The sequence below is a fragment of the Nilaparvata lugens genome, chromosome 11 (genome assembly GCF_014356525.2).
Source record: "Nilaparvata lugens isolate BPH chromosome 11, ASM1435652v1, whole genome shotgun sequence".
NCBI classification, from domain to species: Eukaryota; Metazoa; Arthropoda; class Insecta; order Hemiptera; family Delphacidae; genus Nilaparvata; species Nilaparvata lugens.
In genome coordinates, this window is record NC_052514.1 from 40,605,245 (window position 1) to 40,628,819 (window position 23,575).

Below are 23,575 nucleotides of genomic sequence, written 5' to 3' on the forward strand. Positions count from 1 at the left end.
CTGACAAAAAGAACCCAAAAAAATCCTGAATATTAATTCGCTAGACCACAAGCGATCACACTTCGTTCCTAATCTTACAGGCTGCATTAGTGAAGAGATGGAAATTTTTTCTATATGATTGATGTTTTTTTGTATACTCGTTTAAAGGCCGTTTGCACAGTGGAAGTTTAAGCTAAAGCTTAAACCAAATCTGGATTTGTTTTGTTTTAAACTAAAATTTCGTTTGCGCAGTATCAGTTTAAACTCTGTATTGAGTTTAAACTCTGGGAAAGTTTAAACCTCCAAAACAGGAGGTTTAATCCAAATTATTTGGATTAACTAGACATCTGTAAAATTTGATGGGGAAACAGCTAATAGTCGATTATTTTTCGACGTTTGTTTTTAATGCTTCTGTAGACGATAATAGTTATTTAGCTTATAGTGAATCATTATTGATAGAAGTTTTCAATGCGATTGACTGTGAAGAAACTTTGAAACTGAGAAAAATTGGGCAAAAAACAAATCATTTAAATTTTTGGAATGATAGAGATTTTTTAACGGTTTTGCTTGAGTAAAGCAAGTGCCAATTTAGTATTTGATTAAATAAGCCACTTGATAGAAAATAAGACAATTTTTATCAGTGATTTTTTGATTAGAAAACATGTTTTTAATAACACACAACTGAGATATTTTGCTTTCGAGAGATTTCTAATAAATGAGGAAGACCGTAGTAGATTTAAGTAGATTTTTATAAAAAAAATAAATAATAATAATAATAATAATAAATCTTTATTCTATGACAAGTACATTACAGAATAAAAATAATCAAATATTGAATTCAACAAAAATGCTTAGTGTACAGTCAATGAATACAATACTGTTTGCTAAAGAGTAAACTTTGTCTGCAAACAGGAGCATATCTCACAATTGAAAATAAAATAGGGAATTCGCTTAGCGTACACACATGAGATATTATAAACTGAAAATAATGGGAATAAAATAATAATGATAATGAATATGAATGATACCAAATAGTAAATATAATAAATAATTAAAACCACACACACACACACACACACACACACTCATACAACATGGAGCTGATTTTGTTAAATCATAGCTTACACCTTCCAATGGTGTATCAAAAAAAAAAGAAGAACGAGTGAATAAAGTTCAGATTAAAATTCCAAAAAGATCCTCAATCTCTCCCGGTGAACGATTCATCAACCACAATCTTAATCTAGATTTAAAAGAAGCAATACTAGCTACATTTTTGACTTCAGTGGGAAGACAGTTGAAAAATTTCGGGCCCAAAAAAACGAAGCTCTTCTGAAACAAAGTACAATGAGAACGAGGCAATGTTATGAACCCCCTCTCAGCATTCCTAGTGTAATAGGGTAGGCCTACATCAGGTCCATGGTTACCACTTTTCTTATAAAATAGTGCCAGAACCATACAGATATCTCAACGGCAGGATGGATCTTGCTTTAAAAAGTGGGAATGAGTGGACCCGCCCACCCTCACCGCAAATAACACGGATAATTGCCTTCTGCAGCCTAATCAAAGGCAAGAAATGAGATATATAAGTGGATGCCCAGCACGAAATACCATACCCAAGTCTGGACTGCACAAATGCATAGTACATATTAGAGACAACATTACCGGGAAACAGATGCCTTATGTGATAGAATTTCCGCAGCATCAGAAAGAGAACCTGCTTCAGCTTCTTGATATGGAGCCTCCAAGTTAGAGTATCATCTAAAATTAACCCTAGGTACTTGATAGAATTGGTCCGGCAGACAACATCACAATTACAATTCCGCTGCCCCATCAAGCAATCCATATCATGATACCTGAGCGGGGTAGGGAGTTCAACCGAGGTAGACAAGGAAAAGCACATATACTTAGTTTTGTTCGAATTCAGAGCCAACCTGTTCATTCCAAACCACAAGCTAAGATCATTTAGATCTCTCTGCATCATATTGCACAAAATATGAGAATCCTTAGCAACATAAACCAGGGCTGTGTCATCAGCAAATGATGTAACACATCCCTTGAATTTATGGTTGAACAAGTCATTAATATAAACCAGAAATAGAACCGGGCCCAGTACAGATCCTTGGGGAACACCACAATTCAACAAAGTCAAAGTATTACTTTTTACTCCTTGCACTGTAACACATTGCTTTCTTCCACTCAGGTAAGAATGGAACCACTGGAGAATGTTTCCTCTAATTCCAGCCCTACGCAGTTTCTCCAGCAATATAGAGTGACAGACTGTGTCAAAGGCTTTTCTAATATCCAAGAAAAGGCCTGAGACCCTGCAGCCTTCTGGACTATTCAAACCTGTATAAATACCCTTCAAAAAGCAGTTCAATGCCATTTCGGTGCTTAAACCTTCCTGAAATCCAAACTGACATTCATGAATAAGTTTTGTCTTATCGAAAAATCTAATAAGGCGTTTCTTTACCAGTTTTTCAAAAATCTTTGAAAAAACTGAGAGAAGAGAGACTGGTCTAAAGTTACCTACATCATATTCATCACCACTTTTGTATATAGGTACAACCTTCGCAAATTTCAAATCAGAGGGAAACCTACCATTCATGATGCTACAATTAAATATATCGACTAGAACTGGAATAATAGGCACATATTTCCTTGATGAGACATGTCGAAAATTTATCTATTCCAGGGGACTTATGATCAGCTAAGGAATTGATCAAAGAACAGACTTCATAGTAGTGAATGGGCTCAAAGAAGAAGGATTTACTAGGTGTGTTATTTTTGAAAATATCATAATATAAAGCTGTAGCATCTTCACTGGGATTACAGATAGCATCAATTACATCTTTAGGTACATTTACAAAATATTCATTGAAAATATTAGCAATGGAGGGCAAGTCCCTAAACTCAATGCCATCCCTTTTAATAAAAGTTATGGATTTTTTCCTCGCTGAGGACATACCTGTTACATCATTTATAACTTTCCATTGCCTTTTAGCTGGCATCTGATTTATATTTTGATAATAGTCTTGCTTAGCTATTTCAATCCACTTTTTAATTTTACTACTGTAAACCTTTAAATGATTTTTAATTTGTATATTATGTGGGTTCCTACGAAATTTATTGTATAATTTGTCTCTATCATGTATTGCAACACATAGTCCATCAGTCATCCAAGGTTTGAGCTTTTTGAACTTCTGATTTTTATACTTGTAATTTATAACTGTCTTAGCATTATCAACTGAGACATTTAGTACGTTAATAAATGATTTAAACTTGAAGTCCACATCGTTACTTGCAAAAACACTGCTCCAGTCATAATCGAATAATAAAGCTCTAAGATATTCATAATTAATTATTTCCTTGGTTCCCGTCCTAACATAATTCTTGCTGGCAACTCTTGAAATAGATAATGACACAGCCCTGTGGTCGCTGACATGAGTCTCAAAGACACCACTTTTTACATTATGGGTACCAGATGACTTCAAAAAGACATGATCTATACAAGTTGCACTCTCGTTTGTAACTCTAGTTTCGAAATTTACCATAGATTCAAAGCCATAACTATACATTACCTCTAAATATTTATCTGTTTTAATACTAATATTATCCAACAAATTGATATTTATATCTCCAATCAAAACTGTGTCCCCTGCTGGGAGAGAATTTAGAGCATTGTTGAGATTATCCAAAAATGAATCAAAGTCATAGCCATGCCATCTATACAAACAGAGTATTGATAAGGAATAGTTACCAAGTGTAGCCCTAATTAAAACTGTGTCTGAACCCATGATATCGCAATCCAACCTCTTCACATTAACATTTTTTTTGTATTAACAAAAACCAAGATTCCAGATGCCCTAGAATAGTTACTACAGGCTATATAGGTGCTATAGCCATCTAAAGAATACATAGACGCTTCCTCAGGTGACTGCAACCAGACTTCAGACAATACAATTATATCCGGCATATACTTCCAACAACTCAAGTAGGACATAAAAACGTCATAATTACAATGTAAACTTCGAATATTCTGGTGAAAAATTATAAAATCATTTACATCTGTTAATAAACTATTATTCACTTCATTTATGTTGCTATAAAATCTAAAATCATTACCCATTTTCAATGCAAATAATAATCTCGTATCCTAAAACGCCATTGTAATTCAGAAACCATACAAAAAAAAACAACTCCATGGACCATTCATACTCACACACGCACACTCAATCATCCAAAAAATAAAGAAATACATCTTGCCCGTAAGGGACGGATAAAAAAATAAGGTTTTTATCTTACATTCTAGATTATATTTTTTGGTGCCAACTAAAATATAAGTTTGTTTTTAATAGTAATATAGCATTTCATCATTTTTTGAAGAATTTCTTGATCGCTTTTCTCTTTTATTACCGTACAGCTTACAGCTCTGTGGATTTTGAACCAGGAAATAGTAGCTACATAACCTCAATTTACTGATGGTTTATAAACAAATAGCAAATTTCCTGTAAAAATTACCCTTCCTGATATTATAAACGATGACATTCTATTATCAACTTAACGCTAAACTAGTTTAACTTAAACTGGATTAGTAAATGCACTGAGAAAACCGATTCAAGTTTAAACTTAATCGAGTTTAGCAATCTATACTGTGCAAACGGCCCTTGAGTATGGCTGTCTAAAATAATAATAATAATAGTGAGTTTATTTCCATATCAAGCAAGATTACAAGATTGAAACCGTCAGTTTTCCTAATCTCTAACATTTTTTAAAAGAAACATATACACTATACAGTACAAAGAAAAAGAGAGTTAAACAGAGAATCTATAAATTAAATAAATATAAAGAATATATTATTAATATAGTAATATTATATAATAAACAATATCATATAGTAGTATTATTAATATTAGTAGTCACTAATACTATATATCGGCCTGTCTCCCAAGATCTTTCTTAATTGAGATTTTAATTGGTTGCCTTTCAGGGATTTGATATGCTCTGGCAATTTATTGAAAAATATGACCCCTTTAATAAATGGATCATTCTCTGTTAGTTTCTTATTTACCCTTATCCTGTGATAAAATTTAGAGTTTCTAGTTTTCTTGCTATGTATATCACTTGAAGCAGTCAGTTTATGTGAATTTTTGTGGATGAAGATTATAGTTTTATATATGTAGAGAGCATAAACTGTCAATATTTTATAGTTTTGAAATGTAGTTCTTCGAGAGTCTCTATATCCTAGTCCGAAAATATATCTCAATATTCTTTTTTGAACGAGAAAATGTCTATTCATGTATTTATTGGCAGCTCCTCCCCATATCTCTATACCATAGGCTAGATGAGAGTGCACGATTCCATAATAAACCAGAAGAAGCCGATCTTCAGTTAAATATTTGGATAGCCTTTTATGAATGTAGGAATTCCTATTTATGTTATTTGTAATGTAATTGATATGCTCTTCCTAGGTCAGTTTTTCATCAATGTGAATACCAAGAAAATTCACCTTTTTCCTTACTTCTAGTGGTTCATATATACGAGAGCAGTTTGGATCCAGTGAAAATTGCTTGCAAGCGTCAAAGAGCACAACATTGGTTTTTTCAGGGTTGACAGTTAAAGCAATGGAGTTGAAGTATTCTGTTATTTCTGCAAAAACCAGTCCTCAAGTCACGTGAGAGGCCCTGAAATCAGGTCAACCTGAGAACTTTGACACCAGCCAGCTTTGATACCATTCCTAAACCAGACAGGTCCTTTGATATAGTATTTTTTTGTTCTAGATTTTAAAACTGTTGAATTTATATAAAACGAACACTTTATTAGAAATTTGATGGAATTTCAGGCGTCCAGCAGTGCAGGTAACCTGGGAATGTTGATACCAGTGATAGCAGTGCTCCTGAGACGACTAGCTATGATTCGTCAGCCGAAGCCGCGACTGCATAAGCTGTTCCGAGATTTCTGGCTCTACTGTGTCGTCATGGGGTTCACTACTGATTCAGGTTAGTTGTCAGCTGTTGGTTTCTGTCTCGGGTATCACTGCCCGCGGGTTCAAAACCTACCTGAAACTATAAATTCATTCATATTTTATCCACATCATCTCACCCATTATTTATTTATTTATTTGGCTTCCAAGACATCAATCAGTATTCATTTCCATATTCACTTCTTGAGGATCATAATATGGGAATGATCCCTTGTCTCAAGGTATAAAATTAAACATAAAAAACAAACATAAATGGTAACTGAAAACAATTTATTCAAATACATTTATCCAGTCCATTCAGATTGGCTATTGAATGTGGAGTTGCCATCAAGAAATCTTCTTCTGTTCCTCCTCTAAGGCCGTGATTGGGTCGCACTCTTTCACGAATCTCACCCATATGAAACCCATAGTGAGGTCCACGTTATAATGGCAGTATTTGATTAACATTGGTGTTGCTTTCCTTGTCTATCATTCGTCAAAGCAGATAGTGCTATCCTTCTCTAGCACTGCAACGTTACCAGATCGTTTTTCAACAATGTAAGTATATAATTAATTTATAATTATTATTGAACGAAAATCCTAAACAAATGCTGCAAATCACCCCGAAGACCTCTGCTACTGCAGACATTGACAACAGGGCTAAAAGCTAGATGGAAATTCGATGAGAACTACTATCCAAAAATTATTTGCTAGCCCGGGAATCGAACCTGGTACCTCCCAATTGCTAGTCAGAAATGCTTGCCCTTACACCAAACTGACAATCTCTGGATAGCAGCGCTCATTTTATACGAAGCCATAGCGGCCAACTAGTTTCAGATGGAAATAAATAGAGAATGCATTTATTCAAATGCTAATTAATTAATTTTTGGATAGTAGTTCTCATCGAATTTCCATCTAGCTGTTAGCCCTGTTGTCAATGTCTGCAGTAGCAGAGGTCTTCGCGGTGATTTGCAGCATTTATTTAGGATTTTCGTTCAATAATAATTATATATTAATTAGCATTTGAATAAATGCATTCTCTATTTAATTCCATCTGTAACTAGTTGGCCGCTATGGATTCGTATAAAATGATCGCTGCTATCCAGAGATTGTCAATTTGGTGTAAGGGCAAGCATTCCTGACTAGCAATTGGGAGGTACTGAGTTCGATTCCCGGGCTGGCAACTAATTTTTGGATAGTAGTTCTCATCGAATTTCCATCTAGCTGTTAGCCCTGTTGTCAATGTTTTCAGTAGCAGAGGTCTTCGGGGTGATTTGCAGCATTTATTTAGGATTTTCGTTCAATAATAATTATATATTAATTAGCATTTGAATAAATGCATTCTCTATTTAATTCCATCTGTATATATAATTGATTAATAGACATTATGTTTTCAATGTAGAAGATAGCGCTATCCTTGTCTTGATCGCAATGTTGTCAGATCGTTTGTTAACAATGTTGAAATCAACAAAATATTCAATCTCAACTATGAAAACTTATGATTAAATTATTGAAAAAATATAGTTTTTTGATTAACAAAGTATAATTTATTATTATTATTATCATGAATGAACAGTTAATTTTACATGATTTCACATATACGTGAATCAGCTATCTTCTATAGAAGGCATTGGCAAGGAGGAGAATTGGCAACTCTTTTCTCCTATCTTTCTCCACTGTCATTATAACGTGGACCTCACTATAGGAATGAATGAAAGCATTATACCATAGATAGAGATTACATGGAGGAGTACATTGTTTGTTTCTGATTATGCTTAATAACTTGAGCTTCTGTTGAAATTTATATTATGTAAATGAAAGAATAAATAAATATAATTAAAATTCAACATATTCTTCTATCCTATTATATTAAGCGAGCAATTTCTGTATATTTGTATATATTTTTATACCTTGTTATTTATGCTAAACGGATCTCGAAAACGGCTCTAACGATTCACGAAATTTGGAATATAGTAGGTTTATGATATAAAAATTCGATTACAATAGGTCTCATCCCTGGGAAAACTCGCTGAAAAACATTAAAAGGATAATTCATCCTTGGCTGAAACAGCTGTGGATAGTAAAAAAGTGAGTGAGCGAGTGAGTATGTGAAAAATCAAAATATCGCATCCCCGAAATTCATAAAATGACATAAATATAGCCAGCTGTGAAATATAAACACGTTCATTTTAGAGAATTGTGTTCTGTTTATCAATAAATAAAAATAAAAATAACGAGTGAAGCTCGATATTATCTGTAATGGGAGAAACGCTGTTTCATTTTTCAGCTAGAAGGCTAGAGAAAAATTAGCTTATTGTGCCCGGTTGCACAGAAGTCGGTAAAATTTTATCCGTGATTAATTTTACGAGAACCAATCAGAGAAGATTTTTTGAAAAGACTGCTTCTCTGATTGGTTCTCGTGGAATTAATCACGATTGAAATTTAACCGGCTTTTGTGCAACCGGCACTTAGTTTAGACTTGATAGCTATAGTTTTAACAGATTCATATTTTGTGTTATGTTTTTGTGACAGGTTTGTGGCCTGCTGAATGGTACGACGGAGTGAAACAGATAGCGGTGAAATCTCCCTTCCTTGTCTCGCAGACGTCTTCCCGGTCGGAGATGCGTGAACTGCAATACACGTCAGCCGTCAGGAACGACAGTGTCTCGTTGGTACGGATTTATAATCATTATACTTTTGTACATGATCATTGATTGTATCACCACTGTACTATCATCTTGTGTAGGAGTGAAAATGGTGTTGTGGTAAATTTTGAATCAAACGACTGGGAGTTGTCAGAACCACTTCATTGAAAACCCCGATATTAGTTTTGATTGCTTCATGATTACTAATGTGATCGCACACCGCAGCAGACAGACGTATGTAGACAGAAAGAGGAAAAATCCATCCCCAGGTGCTAGAGTGCTGCAACGCATGAAGACGTCCGTCTTTCTGCATATGTATACTCACGTCTGCATAGTTTGATTTTTTCTGTTTGCATACATCTGTCCACTGATGTTTGCGTTTGCCTTTATTATAGGCCTACATATTCATTCAATTTGAAGATGACTAATATCATGAAATACTTTTCTATTAGCTCTGAACAATTTTTTTTATCTAACAATTGGTAGATATTCGTAAAACATTGATGTTACTATTCTGACAGAACCTGTAGAATAAAATGACTGCAAGTTGGCACAATCATTTGAAAAATGATGAAAAATTAAGAACTATTTTCGGTTGTTTAAACAAGATAATTTTATTCTAAAAAGTAATTAGATCAAATAAGAAACCAGTCAATTAGACAAATACTGATCGATTTGTAAAAGTCGTCTTTATTAAATACAAAAAGTAGTTCAGGCTGTTACACCATTCAACTCATTCATATTCATCTTTATTCATTCATATACATATACAGTTCAGGTAAAAAACAACAGGCATAAAGGTAAATGATAACTTGATTCATACACAATTATGAGTCCAAAAAAATGTATGGAATAACATTTTGAATTTATCAGATTCATTAATTTCCAAATACAAAGCCGAAAAAAAACTTCCATCAGAATTACAATAAATAGTATATTTCGCACCTAGAGCAGGAAATGAGATTTTTCCGGCTCGAAATCGGTTTTCAATCCGAGGCCGTAGGCCGAGGACTAGAAAAGATTGAGAGCCGGAAAAACATTTTTGCCCATGGTGCGAACGATATTTTTCGCCACACTACAGGTATTGCTGACAAAATAAATAAAGAATACTACTTGTTATCATACCTATCTCTTGATTTTAGTGGTAGAAGATTTGCAGTCAGGATTTCAGATTCTTTTAAAATTTCACTTGGAATATCACGGGCATCTCATCTTCAAGCATTTTTGAAAATTCGGAATGCACTAATCAACAATAAATAATTGAATAAAAATGGTTGCGAAGTGAATGCTGAATTAGTTTGATTCGAAATTCGAACTGAAATAATGGCGACTTCAGATGAAGAAAGATGACACTCACCCGATCTAGCGGACTTATTAACCACGTTAGCGGCTGGAAAGAGTACTCTTTCCGGCCTAGGCCGGAAAGAAACCTGTTTCTTACGTCAGACAAGAGTCGTCTGCACACAAGGTCTTTCAGATCTACGTAGGGACTGGAAAATAGCTGCTTTCTGTGCAGTGTGGCGAAAATTAAACATTTCACTTGAAACCACGATAAAAGTAAAACTTTGTCTTACTTATAGAAATAATATTATATCCTTTCGGAGTAAATCTATTGTTTGTTACCCATACTTCTTTATCACTAATTAATACAGTCATGTGCAACACCAGCTCAAGATATGTCGCCACTTTAAAACGTGAGTATCGATATTTTTATATTATTATAGCTTCACTTTTATCACAGTTGAATTCAGTTCAGGTTTTATGTGTGAATTGAATTTGATCGGATTTGAAATCAACTAATTTAACTATACTCTGGTTGCCTTGCAGAACCAGTTGCAAGAACTGAAAACGCAGATCCTTAATCTGCTGGAGAATCCTCCCGAGGTGACGGCGTTCGTGAACAAACTGCTGTTTGCCCAGTGCACCTACTTGCTGTCTGTCTACTGGCTGGAGACATTCCGCGTGGAGAATTCAGCTGAGCCCAGTCTGCAGCCTATGTTCGAGTACCTAATGGACACGGCCATCATCAAGGACAAGTATGGAATGTGGCAGTGCATCTCAAGGTTCGTGCATAAATTGTATTGGTTCTTATGAGAGTGTTCACACGGTGCCTCGTCTTCGGTAGCATTGGTTCTTATGGGGGTGTTGCCCCCTGTGGTTTGGGGAAGCTTTGAGTCGATCATTGTACTCAAGTATGTGTTGGAAACCAGAATTCACCCAAAGTATTCATGCTTGTCGTAGGAGGCGACTAAAATGGACCTCAAGGCAACTCCAGAAGTTGCCTTGCCTTCAAACCCACGGGATCTGCCTCATCAGGGCAGTTTCGGAGGGGCAAAAAGAAAAACCCAAGAGACCAGAGATGGGTGAAACTCCAGGCACAAATGTGGGTCAAGAGGCTGAGTCGAGGGTGGCCGGGCGCCCTAGAGGCAACTTGGCCGCCCCTTCCTTGGCGGAAGGACCTACAAAGAAGGCCAGGAGTTGAACTCTTGTAGGTGTACGAGGACTAATCAGTCTGAAGAGACTGCCAAGCATATCACACGGGATTGCAACAAGGATTGCAACCAGGTGATGAATGGAATGTTAGTATATGGAAAAACTCCTGGTTCTTGTAAAGACCTAGGTATTGGTTCGCCTAACTAACATACTACTTGGGAACACAATAAGCTTCGGTTGATGTGTGGGGTTCTTTAAACCTTTGGATCCTTGTATCCGTCCCTTCAAAAACAATAAACAATAATGGGGGTGTTCATACGTTGCCACATTTTCAATATTATTTTTCCTTTACTTACTTACTCCTCAGCTCTACAGGTCTTTACAACCCTGGGCCTCCCTCACATAGCCTCTCCTTCTGTCTCGATCCTCGGCAAGCCTCCTCCAGTTACGAACTCCAAGCGTCCTTAGATCGCGTTCCACATCATCCGTCCATCTATTTCTTGGTAGACCTTTTCTTCTTCTGTTATATATTTTCTCCTTCCATAGACATTTCACCACTCTTCCATCTCCCATTCTCAACATGTGTCCCATCTTATTCTGCAAGCTTTTATCGACGGCACAATGTCTTCATTGTTTAAGAACTCCTCTATTTCAATTTTTTTTCTTCCTCTCCAGAGACCATTCTCAAAAACAGGGCCCAAGATACTTTATTATTTTTGTCATTGTTTTTCCTTTTGTCAGTTGTAAATTGACATGTAAACTCTCCTGCAATGCAATTTTACATGATACCAATTTTTAATAGAATCAGTTCTTATTAAATAAATAATAAATAAATAAATGTTATATCCATAAAAATACAAACAAGTAATCTAATCAAGTGATGAAGCAGTGTGTGATTACATAACCTCAACTTTTGGACAACATTAACATTTTACCAAAATTTTGGAGAGAAAAAGTACAGGCTCAGCCCAGTTTTTCCTCCAATATAATAATAAATGATATATTCTAATATCGGGGCACCGAGCTTCGCTCGTTATTTATTTATTGACTATTGATAAACTGAACACAATTCTTTAAAATGATTGGGGAAGGACTAACAGGCTCAGCCAAAAACTGTTTCTTCCCCGAATTTGGATTTATACACTATAATTAGTCCAGAAAGTAGGTTATGTTCCATACACTTGAATTCAGGTTCTATTTTCTGTTTAAACATTTGAAAACAAAAAAATCTAACAACTTGAACAACAAAATAACAGTCACTAATCACTTAAGATTGTCAAACAATGATTAACTTTGAAAATTATGATGGTTTAGAAGGATTATCATGTCATGTCAACAAATCAGATTATTTTGATTAAATTGTCTAGCTAGATAATATTTCTCGCTGATTGATTACTCAGCTGGAAATAAATCTGTTTCTCTCCCACACACGCATCTTCTGTTTCGACAGACGACGAAATTATCATATGTTTTTCCAAGGATGTATAATTGTTATCCTTTTCATTTCCTTCAGCGAGTTTTCCCAGGGATGAGACCTAGTGCAATCGAATTTTTATATCATAAACCTACTATTTTCCAAATTTCGTGAAAATTGTTAGAGCCGTTTTCGAGATCCGTTGAACATAAATAACCAGTTATAAAAATATAAACAGATTTACAGAAATTGCTCGCTTAATATAATAGGATAATATATATTATGATTATAGTGGTTTATACAATAAATGAAATTAAAATGAAATCAATAAAATACATATAATATTTAGAAATACAATTTATAAAATTTACTACATATGTAGAGAAAATTAATTTTTCTCTCATTTTTTAACCTACTCATCTATGGGAAACCCATGTACTGGGGCAGGTGTAGTAGTAATAGATCCAGAGTGGGGGTTCTTATTATATGCAATAATATTCCGACTGTACGGGTCTCTTTTACTGTCACTGACATGTTGGAATCCAGCTTTGAACAATACTACTACTACTACTACTACTACTACTACTACTACTACTACTCATTGACTCTACGGCCCTTGAAGAGCCTTGGCCTCCTCCACAAGCCTTTTCCATGCATCTCTGTCATGTGCTCGCTGCCTCCACCTTCTCACGCCCAAGGATTGAAGGTCTGCCTCCACGTCGTCCAACCATCTCTTGCGTGGTCGGCCACGCTTTCTTTGTCCCCCTGGTTGCTGATACAGAGACATACGCGCTGTACGGGTTTCCGGCATACGTTCCACATGGCCCAACCAACGAATACGTGCTCTTCTAATTTCAGTAACAATGCTCGGTTGCCCATACAGATTATAGAGCTCATCATTTTTTCTGAGTCGCCACCTATCAGCCTCTAACACTGGCCCATAAATTATTCTTAGGATTTTTCTCTCCCATCGATTCAACAGCATCTTATCACAACTTGTCAACACCCATGTTTCACAAGCATACATCACCACTGGTCGCAGAACTGTCCTATAAATTTCAATTTTACTGCTCCAGCTTAACAGCCTTGATCTAAGAATTTTCTGTAGGCTGAAGTATGCCCTATTTCCAGCTTTCAATCTCTCTTTGATTTCCATTTGATTTTCATTTTTGTTAGTGATCAGGGATCCAAGATTCTTAAAACATTCTACTGTTTTAAAACGATGTCCTTCCAGTGCGAGCTCTTCAGGTATCCTTCTCTGGTCTCTAGCCATCCTCATGTACACAGTCTTACTTCCATTGACTGCCAAACCTGCTTTTTTGACTCTTCCTCCAATTTTCTAAAACTTTCAATGAGATCCTCTTCCCTTCGGGCTAAGATGTCTACATCATCTGCATATGCTAGGCACTGTGCCATTCTTGTAAGCAGTGTACCTCCAGTATTCAAACCTATATTTCTGACAGCTTTGAACAATGGAATTTGAAAATGATGGTTTCTTGATCGATTTCGAACTGATGTATTAACATACAATTCAATTAATGACTGACTGCATGTCGGTGTTGAGTGACAAAAATTATATGTTGATGGAATTTACTGTTTTAAAAATTCGACTGAGTAACTGTCAATGTTGTACAACCGTTTTATTAGTACTCTGAAGAACCGCTTGTATAATCTGCACTAAAAACTGAAATTATATGATCTTTTCTCATTCATAAACTAAGTAACTAATTAACAAACTAATAACTTGAATAATTCATGTTCTTACTACCTTATTCTGTTTTCTATAGTTTCTCTGAACGTTTTGTAGCAATTTTTTGTACAGGAATGGGTCGATTGAATACTAATAGAATCTAGTGGTTAACAACTATTCAAATTCTATCTATACATATGAAGGTGCGTACAGATTTACGCGCCGCGAACATGAGCAATTCACTTTTAATCAGCTGATGCCAAGCTTTTTATATCTGTATCTTACCGTTTCTGTAAAAATACAGATATAGTCAGCTGATTAAAAGTGAATTGCTCATGTTTGCGGCCCGTATATCTGTACGCACCTCAAGATTATAAAGTTGACTCAAGTCCTAGCATTTGCTTGGGAATGACTTAGAATTATCAATTGCTAGCATTCATTCAATCGACCTAATAATTTTGTGAAATTGAAAATCTTATTACATTTTTTTTATCTAATGAAATGTGATTTTGTCGTTAGTGTTGGCGACAGAGTGTTTGCGATGTTTCTGAACGCGATGTCGCGTAAGCCGAAGGACGAGAGTCGCGAACGAGAGCTGGAGGCGCATGCGCAGTTGCTGCTCATCAATTTCAACCACATTTACAAGCAGATTCGACGAGTGGCTGACAAGTACTTGTCGGGATTTGTTGATAGGTGAGCAAATTGAAATTCATTAACTTAGAACTTGTATTATAGAGAACTTATTAATAAGAATTCTTGTTTCTTTCCATCATTTTTATTAAATACTCCGCAAGGGTCTATTTTAAAAACTGACAAACTGAAAACTTGACCGAGTGGAATCTTGAAGAATTGGAAATAGGCCTGTAACCATCCTCGGTTATTTAAGAATACATATGCAAAATTCCAAGTTTATCAGTCCAGTAGTTCAGACATAATTTTCCTATCTCGTACATGTATAAGCCAGTTCCTTCCTTTATTATAGTATACAGATGATTTAATGTATGATTTAGGGTAACCGTCCACTGGAACCGTATTCAACCGATCCGTTCGGCCGTTGGATCGGACGAATCTGCCGGCCGTTAATTCGGCCGAATAAGGTCGTCCATTGGAGCCGTTTATATCAGTCTAGTTCAGTAGTTGGCTGGTTGAAAATTATTGAATTAACTACTATCATAGCCACCAAAATTTGTCATAAACAATGATTATATTGAGATTTTGAAAATTGAATAAACAAAAAATATCCACTGAATTGGTTATCCATTACAATAATCTTACCTTCAGATCCTATTTGTTCAGCAATCTTTGTCCACAGATTCCTTTGAACATCATGACGATGATATCTTTTGTCTAGCATATCCCACAATGGAACATGCTTGAACCACACTTATCAATTTTTCATTGTCCATAGTTACAACTTTATAAAATAACATCAAATATAAGTATCAAACATCAAGTATAAAACAACTTCAAAAACCAAAAACAAACAACACTATGAAACAATTTTAGGTTAGGCACACTTTGTTGTTTCAGCTCGACTGGTTAGTTCGGTCGGATAGAGCCGGAAAATCCCATTCAATTCGGATCGAAAACTTGATCGGCCGGAGACGGCCTGTAGCAATTGTAACAATTCAAACACCCCGCTCTCATAGGATATTAATTATTAGAATAGCGGAGTCATCACTCAGTCCACCAAATTGGACTTTTGTACCGGTGAGCTGAGAGAGTGATGACCGCGTAGAGGCGAAACTAGAGGGAGAACGTTCTGAGATGCGCTAGAGGAAGGTTGTGCGTGAGATAGTGAGATGTAGTTTTGAGTAATGTGATTGAGAAGTGATTATGTTTAGAGAGAGAGAGTATAGATGTTTGTTATGGGATTTTTTCAATAGAGTGAGATTGTTTTGGTGAATTTGCGTATTTATTTAATAATATTATCCTATAAAAGTACCATGGCCCAGGACCCTAAAAACCTGGTGGTGGCAGCTCTACTGGAGAGCACTGTCATGCTCGCCACGAACGCCACACAATGGACGAGCATCTATTCCTTTCTTTGTTGGGGGATCGTTCGGTCGCGTTTGGTAGTTTTCGGCCGATGCTAGTTCGTATGATACATAGTGTATGATAAAGAGTATGATATAATTTGTTTTTTATTTTGAATGTGCAGGTTTCCTCACCTGCTGTGGAACCGTAGGGTATTGTGGAGCATGCTTGATATTCTGCAGGTGTTGTCCTATTCTCTGGAGCTGGATCCCAACGAAGAAACACCCACTCTGAAAGTGCCCAGCACACCCTACAGCATTCCACTCATGGACACGCTCGAAGCTAGAGAGGTCAGCAAAATTGTATTTTCTAAATTGTATCATGCAGAGTATACAGAGTACACGAAAGGTGCAACAGCCTTCAGTAATCAGTAAGAACTCGCTACAATCGTGTAAATATTGGTGAATTTTATTATCTCCCCAAACAAATCAGCTCTGATTTGCTGATCTATCCCTTGTACTGTTTATAACCGGTTTCTTAGGGCCGGTTTCTGAGCTCGGGATTTAGCTAAGTTCTAGACTTTAAACAGCTGGAGCCGAAAAATAGGCTTAACGAAACAGGGCGTAGTGGCAGCTCTTATGACAATCTCTATTTTCTCATTTCTATAATTGGAAACGTTTTTCCTTGACGAAATTAAACATTCCTAAATAATTAAAAATAGCTGAAATTTTACTCTTTTTTTTCTTTATTTTATTTTGTGTTTAATTTTCTATTTTTTCGAAATTTAATTCAAACGTAACTCTGACAATTACTACGGCTACGCCCCGTTTCGGAAAGCCAATTTTCTGACTCCAGCTGTTTAAAGTCTAGAACTTGGCCAAATTCCGAGTTCGGAAACCGGCCCTGATTCTGTTTTACCATGTGTGCGGAGTATACTAAACAATTTACCTCTACAAGACTAGTTGAATTGGAAATGGATCAAATTTTAAATCAAAACTAAAAACAGGTTTGTTTTCTATTCATTGTACTATGTGTTGTAAATCCATTTTTCCACTATTTATTCAAACTTTGAATTAAAAACACTTTTCAGTAGTGGAGTCAATTTGGAGTCTGAAGATCATTTATTTATTTATTCCGTCATTTAATATAACACAACTTCCATAAAAGTACCACAGGCTTGTCACAAAGTAAAATTATGACGAGAAAATATTGCTAAATAATTAATAATAGCCTATTATTGAAAGACGCTCGGCTTTCAGTAAGCTGACTGACCACGGAGATAAGGAGGGTACCGATGGCGCACCATCTTCCGCGCATCGAGAGGATTCTCACCGCCTCTGGCGGCGGCGCATCTCCATCCCCTCTACTTTGGGAGAGTATTTAAACGCCGGACGAGCAACAGACAGTAGCATTTCGCTCCTAACCTTCCTCCTTCCTGTACAGCGGCCCGTTGGCTGCCTTACGTCCCTGCTCATCCTTCCTGGTACAGCGGCCCGTCGGCTGCCGTCCATCCCTTCCTGGTACAGCGGTCCGTTGGCTGCCGTCCGTCCTTCCTCTTCCTATTATACTGGAGCGGAACTGAGGCCGTGAGGCCAATACAAAATTACCTCGAAGTGGTGTCATCAGAGCAGAGAGCGACTTCCACGCCGACAGAAGCACCAGGAGGTGCTGTCTACGCTAGCTAAGGCACGAAAAGAAAGAAGAAGAACAACTTCGACTTGCCTCCTTTCCCCGCCGGCTGATATTACGGCTGAGCTAAGTCGTCCAGGAGCAACACCTGGGTATCAATCACCTACCTCTGAAGGTACTCAGAGTGTAGGTGATAGGCTCAAGCCCAAAACTGTTCCAATGCTAATTTATACGACACGTGATCAACAATAAGTCGAAACGTCGTCTCTATTAAAAAGTAAGTGTTTCCACTTCACATGTGTTTTTCTATTCTATTCATTGTACCCTATTTAGCTGGTTGATAACCTGTACTGTTTTTACCCTGTTTGCAGAGCATAGTAAACGACTTCGCCGCCAGATGTCTCGGTATCGTCCAGGAGGCTATGAAGTGGGCACCCGATGTGACCCGTTCCCACCTGCAGGACTACCTCAACCAGATCCCCTGCTCGGGTCTATGGCATCACTCGGGTCTAGCATTGGCCACCGAGAGCATTCTCAACTCCAAGGGACTCAATTTGCAGTCGGCGCCACTGTCTGTGAGTAAATTCATTTTAAATAGCATTGGTTTTATAGGTGTGTTCACACGGTGCCATATTTTCAATAGCATTGTCTCTTATGGGAGTATTCACATAAGAACACCAAAACCAGATTCCCTGCTCGGACTTAATTTGCAATCTGCACCACTGTATCTGAGTAAATTCATTTTCAATAGCATTGGTTTTTATGGATGTGTTCACATGGTGCCATATTTTCAATAGCATTGTCTCTTATGGGAGTATTCACATAAGAACACCAAAACCAGATTCCCTGCTCGGGTCTTTGGCATCACTCGGGTCTGGCACTGGCCACCGAGAGTATACTCAACTCCAAGGGACTTGATTTGTAGTCAGCGCCCCTGTCTGTAAGTAAATTCATTTTAAATAGCGTTGATTTTTATGGGTGTGTTCACACGGTGCCATATTTTCAATAGCATTGGTTTTTATGGGTGTTTTCATACGGTCTCACATTCGCAATAGCACTAACAGTAGTCGACATTAGTCGGCTTGAGTTAACAAGAAATCGGCTTGAAATTTGGTACATAAACTACCTATACCATGGAATATCATGCTATATTTTTTCTATGGTCAAATTCAAATTCAAATTTTATTCAATCCAATTCACAATATTTACAAATTATGAGAAATAAAATCATGCAACTTAACAATATTAGAGTGATAAGCTATATTATAAAGTACAAAAAAGACTAATTTATTAAACAATAACTTCAGACAAGAATTCGAACATGCTAAATCAGGACTAATTTGTGAATTTGGATAGAAAAATAATGCTTGCTGAGAGTACAAAACTCTACGTCTGCGAGCAGGAATGAATATCTGATAATTTACTAATTTATGGAGAGTTAGAAAAAGAAGAAAGAAAAATTAGCAACCAATCACTCATACATTCACACTAACCATGCTCACTTTCCGAATCCGGCTCATTTTCCCAATGCATAACCACCATTATCAGAGTATTTTAACTATGATACCACATTGAATAAGGTCTCTAGATAGTCAGGCATAAGACCTCTAAGCCATCCAAGAACTTTTGTTTTAAAAATAAGTCGATTTTGTGATCTCTTAATTTCAAGAGGAATATTGTTGAAAAACTTAGGTCCGAGAAATACAAACGTTTTCTGGAAACAAGTGGTATACGATTTAGGAAGTCTTAGTAAATCAGATGTCACTCTCCTAGTTTGATAACTAGGAACATCCCTGAACAACGCATGACCACAGTTTCCAGACATAACATAAAACATATACAATACCTTGGTCTGTACCAATGATGGCTGTATATATGTGTAATGATAATATAAATCTTTTTTCAATATGATAGATTTGTTATCGATGCGTTCTTTTGCGATTTTGTAGACGAGTACGCTGGACAAGCGGCCGAAATGTGTGATCAGCGATTCGTCGCGGTTTTTGTGTCTTCACTGAGCATGCGCAGTCGGTACGCGGGTGAAGTGCAGGGTCTGCTGATGGCCGCCTCGGCTGGCCAAACGCCAAGTGATGCGTTGGTTGACACTCTCATCGAACAAGTGTGGCAAGCATGTCGCGAACAGGCGGACGATAGTCGCGCGCACCAGAATGCGCTGTGGCGCGCCACCGCTATGTTGATTGAGTCGCCTGGTAAATCAAATTTTAGATATTGAAGTAGACGTTGAACATGTTATATATATATATATATATATAACATCAGTTTTATTTGTATCGTAAATAAATGAATGAATAAAATGAATGAATGTTTAACTTATGCATTCAACTTGAAGATGCAATCCGACCTACAAATCAAGATAAAAACAGTTGTCAGTCAGTTGTTGTCTTGTTAGTTAATGTTTGATTAATGTATTTTATGTGAAATCTGTTGTGTTCTATTGACTGGTGTTGAAGAATGATAGTATTATATTAGATTAAACTTTGACGTCTCATATACTGCGGGAGCGTTGCAGTTTTATAATTATGACGAACAAGAAAAGTAAAGTAGAGTAAATCAAATCAAATCTTTTTTATTTTTCAAAATGCACTTTACATTCAATATTAAAAGTATTACTATTACAAGAATACCCCTACAAGACTATACGTCTGTGTGTAGGGGTGAATTCTAGGTAACCGGTTGGATCCAGATCTATCGCGTTTTATCAATTTATAGGCTGCAATGGCCAATGTAGAATGTATAAAAACAACTAAATAAGAAACTATGGTGCGAATGAAGAAGAAAACTTGAAGATTAATCACATTTTTTACTTTATAATTACATACTTTTGAGGTTATGAAAACTTGGCTCCAAGTTCGCAAAATATTTCATTTTACTCAAATGCTCTTCTAAGCACTCTATTCAGATTTATTTTACTTCCCTTCATTCACTCTACTTTACTTTTTCAAGGCAGTTCACAGGGCACAAGTACCCTTGGAGTCAAGAAACTCTGAATTGAAGGAAACTTGACTAATGTAAACTCCGCTTTAGGAAGCAGGAGACATTCAGGTCAAAAACGTTGATCTACATTTATTATTTTCAACACTCTCAGCTACCTTCTCTACTGCTGTGTAACTTCGCCGCTCCACCATGTTTTGACCCTTATTCGTTCTCATAATATTCTACTATATTTGCTGTTGTCTAGTAATTTTGCCGGTGCTCATTAAAATGAGAGGAATATTGTGTAGCCGAGATATTAACTTGCAACCCAGAATATGCATGTTGTGGTGTTATGTTACAAAACTCTTTTTTGTCTATAAATAAAAATTATCTCTTCTATTTTATCCGTTCATTTTAAGCTATTCATTTATAAATTTTTTTTCTATTCTTTTGTTTTTTGTATTGAATCTATTGCTGTAAATGCTGAAAATAGAAAATGCTTCCCTTGTAAAATAGAACTCACTGCTGGCGCTCAAGTTGTACTTCTGCCGGCAGTGCCAAAAAAAGTTAATAAGGTGCTATTATTAGGCCAAGATAGGCTTACAAGTATTTTTATTTGATAATATTAAAAGTTGTATTGTGTCAAATTTTGTATATATTGTTTTTTGCACTTTGTTGCTTCAGTCTGCATAAGAATTTTGTATTTGTAATTTGTTTTTTTTGGCAATAAATAAATTCTAAAAATTCTAAAATTCTATGTCTTCTCCACGTTATTCTATGGCATGGAAACAAAACGCATCGAGGCATTTGAAATGTGGTGCTACAGGAGGATTTGGAGGCGGCAAAGATGACAAATAGAAATGTACGGTTACTGATGGCAAAGGAATGTGAAGTCATCTCAACAATAAAAAGAAGGAAAATAGAGTATTCAGGACATACAATGATAGGTGAGAAGTATGAACGGTTGAGGCTTATCATTCAGGGCAAGGCCAGGGGAAAGATAAGCTTAAAACGAATAAAACTGTCCTGGCTATGTAATTTAAAATATTGGTATGGCTGCAACGCTGCAACTCAATAGTTATTTGTGCAACTAGTGCGCAAAGTGACAGTTTGCTGCACCGAAAGAAACGTTTACGCCCGAGCCGTAGGCGAGGGCGGAATGGTTTCTTGAGTGCAGCAGAGGAACTTTGCGCACGTATTTCACATTAAGTTTTTCCTACAGTTACCATTGAATATGAAAAGTGGGTAATTATGGGTAAAATTGCCTGAAATGCATCAAATGTTTTTCTGTGTAATTTTATTATTGATAAAAACCTTAATTTATTGTCAAATTGAATAAAAATGTTGTCCTTGGTTATAATATATAATGTAATAATTAGCGCGTTGTGCTTCGTTGCACCTCTGCTCACTATAGCAGCCACAGCAGTCACTGTTACCAACTTCATTTTGATTTTGCTGCACTGTTGCTCCATATAACCTACTAAGTATTTTGCGTTGCCATGTTGCAAATCTGGAGTGCAGAAAAATTTTTCCCGCACTAGAGCGGAAAAGTGATTCTTTGCGTTTTGTAATCAGTGCAGCAATGGCCACTTTTCAAGGTAACTGTAGGAAAAAGAACTTTTCCGGGCTTCAATTAGTAAAGTGAGAATCGCTGTGATTATAACCTCCGATAGGAGAATGAACAAAAAGAATAAGATTAATTTATTATGCAATATTATATTCGTTTGGCTGCAGGTGTGAACAGGAAGCTGTTACACGTGGTGGCGTGGTCGCAGGTGGAGTTATTGACAGAGGTGGCCATGATGACAGCAGTCGAGTGCTGGCATTGGTTGTTCACAGCCAGACCCGACCTTGAACTGCAGTTCCTACAGGAGATGTTTGCTGCCTGGCAGGTACTAACACTAGCTCATTTCTACCAATTCTTTCATTCATGTATGGCTCCTTATGTATGCAGTTATATATTGCTGCTTGGCAGGTTGACTATAATTATGTTGTAACAGTTTGGGGAAAATACAATCAATCTTGAACAATGTCCGCTCTCACAACAAATTCTTTATCCAATCAAGCACAAGAAATAGCACAATGTTACCCTATTTCTCCTCTTCCTATCATTTTGATGATGTACTTATTGTATCAATCAATAAAAAATGAAATAAATAAATAAAATCTGTCGCATAACGCTGGATTCTCACACAATAGTGGCAGTGTACAGTGACAATTCAATTCAAGACAATTAAAATTCATATTATTGCATGATTCAAATACACAGTTTAATATATTTCACAATAATAATTAGTTCAATTTTGAATGAATTAACATGTACACTTATATGTTGTAGTCAATCACACTTGATTATAATACTTATTGTAAAATATATACATAATAATCCTTATGAAACCAAAATGTGAAAAGAGAGAAGAAAAAATTACATGCATCTCATCCACGAAGGCTTAAGCCTGTGTGTGGAGAGTTCTAATTAAACTTTCTACTTTTCAACTTAGCTCTGCACAAGGTAGTCCAAGAACTAGAACTTACAGGGAAAATCCTGTTTAAATCCAAGCAAGGTTTAGCCTATGCTGATGACATTGCGCTGGTGGCTCGAAATTCAGCAGCTCTGAAGAAAGCTTTTTTGACTCTAGAAAAAGAAGGACACACTATAGATCTTGAAGTTAATACTAACAAGACCAAGTATATGAAGGTAACCTCATCGCTGGCAAGACGAGCAGCACAATATTTTGAAGTTGGGAGACATAAATTTGAAAGTGTAGAGAGTTTTTCTTAAGCTGCGTACACATATACGCGCTTCCAACCCGCACCGAGCACGCTCCGCCCTCGTACCGCCCTCGTTCCTCCATCGTACCGCAGTCGCTCCGCCCCCGCTCTGCAGTCGCACCCATCATGAACGTTAGGGAAGA

The 23,575-nt window shown here is 36.5% G+C and overlaps 1 protein-coding gene across 1 annotated transcript in view; it reads left to right on the top strand.

Annotated features, from left to right (window-relative positions):
• Nucleotides 1–23,575, top strand: part of LOC111045145 (phosphatidylinositol 4-kinase alpha) — a 113,467-nt gene that overhangs the window by 27,388 nt on the left and 62,504 nt on the right. The window contains 9 exon segments of the mRNA XM_039438436.1: nt 5,819–5,975; nt 8,471–8,610; nt 10,411–10,646; nt 14,640–14,813; nt 16,282–16,447; nt 18,098–18,301; nt 19,676–19,726; nt 19,729–19,936; nt 22,395–22,552. Coding sequence (XP_039294370.1) covers nt 5,819–5,975; nt 8,471–8,610; nt 10,411–10,646; nt 14,640–14,813; nt 16,282–16,447; nt 18,098–18,301; nt 19,676–19,726; nt 19,729–19,936; nt 22,395–22,552 — 1,494 coding nt within the window.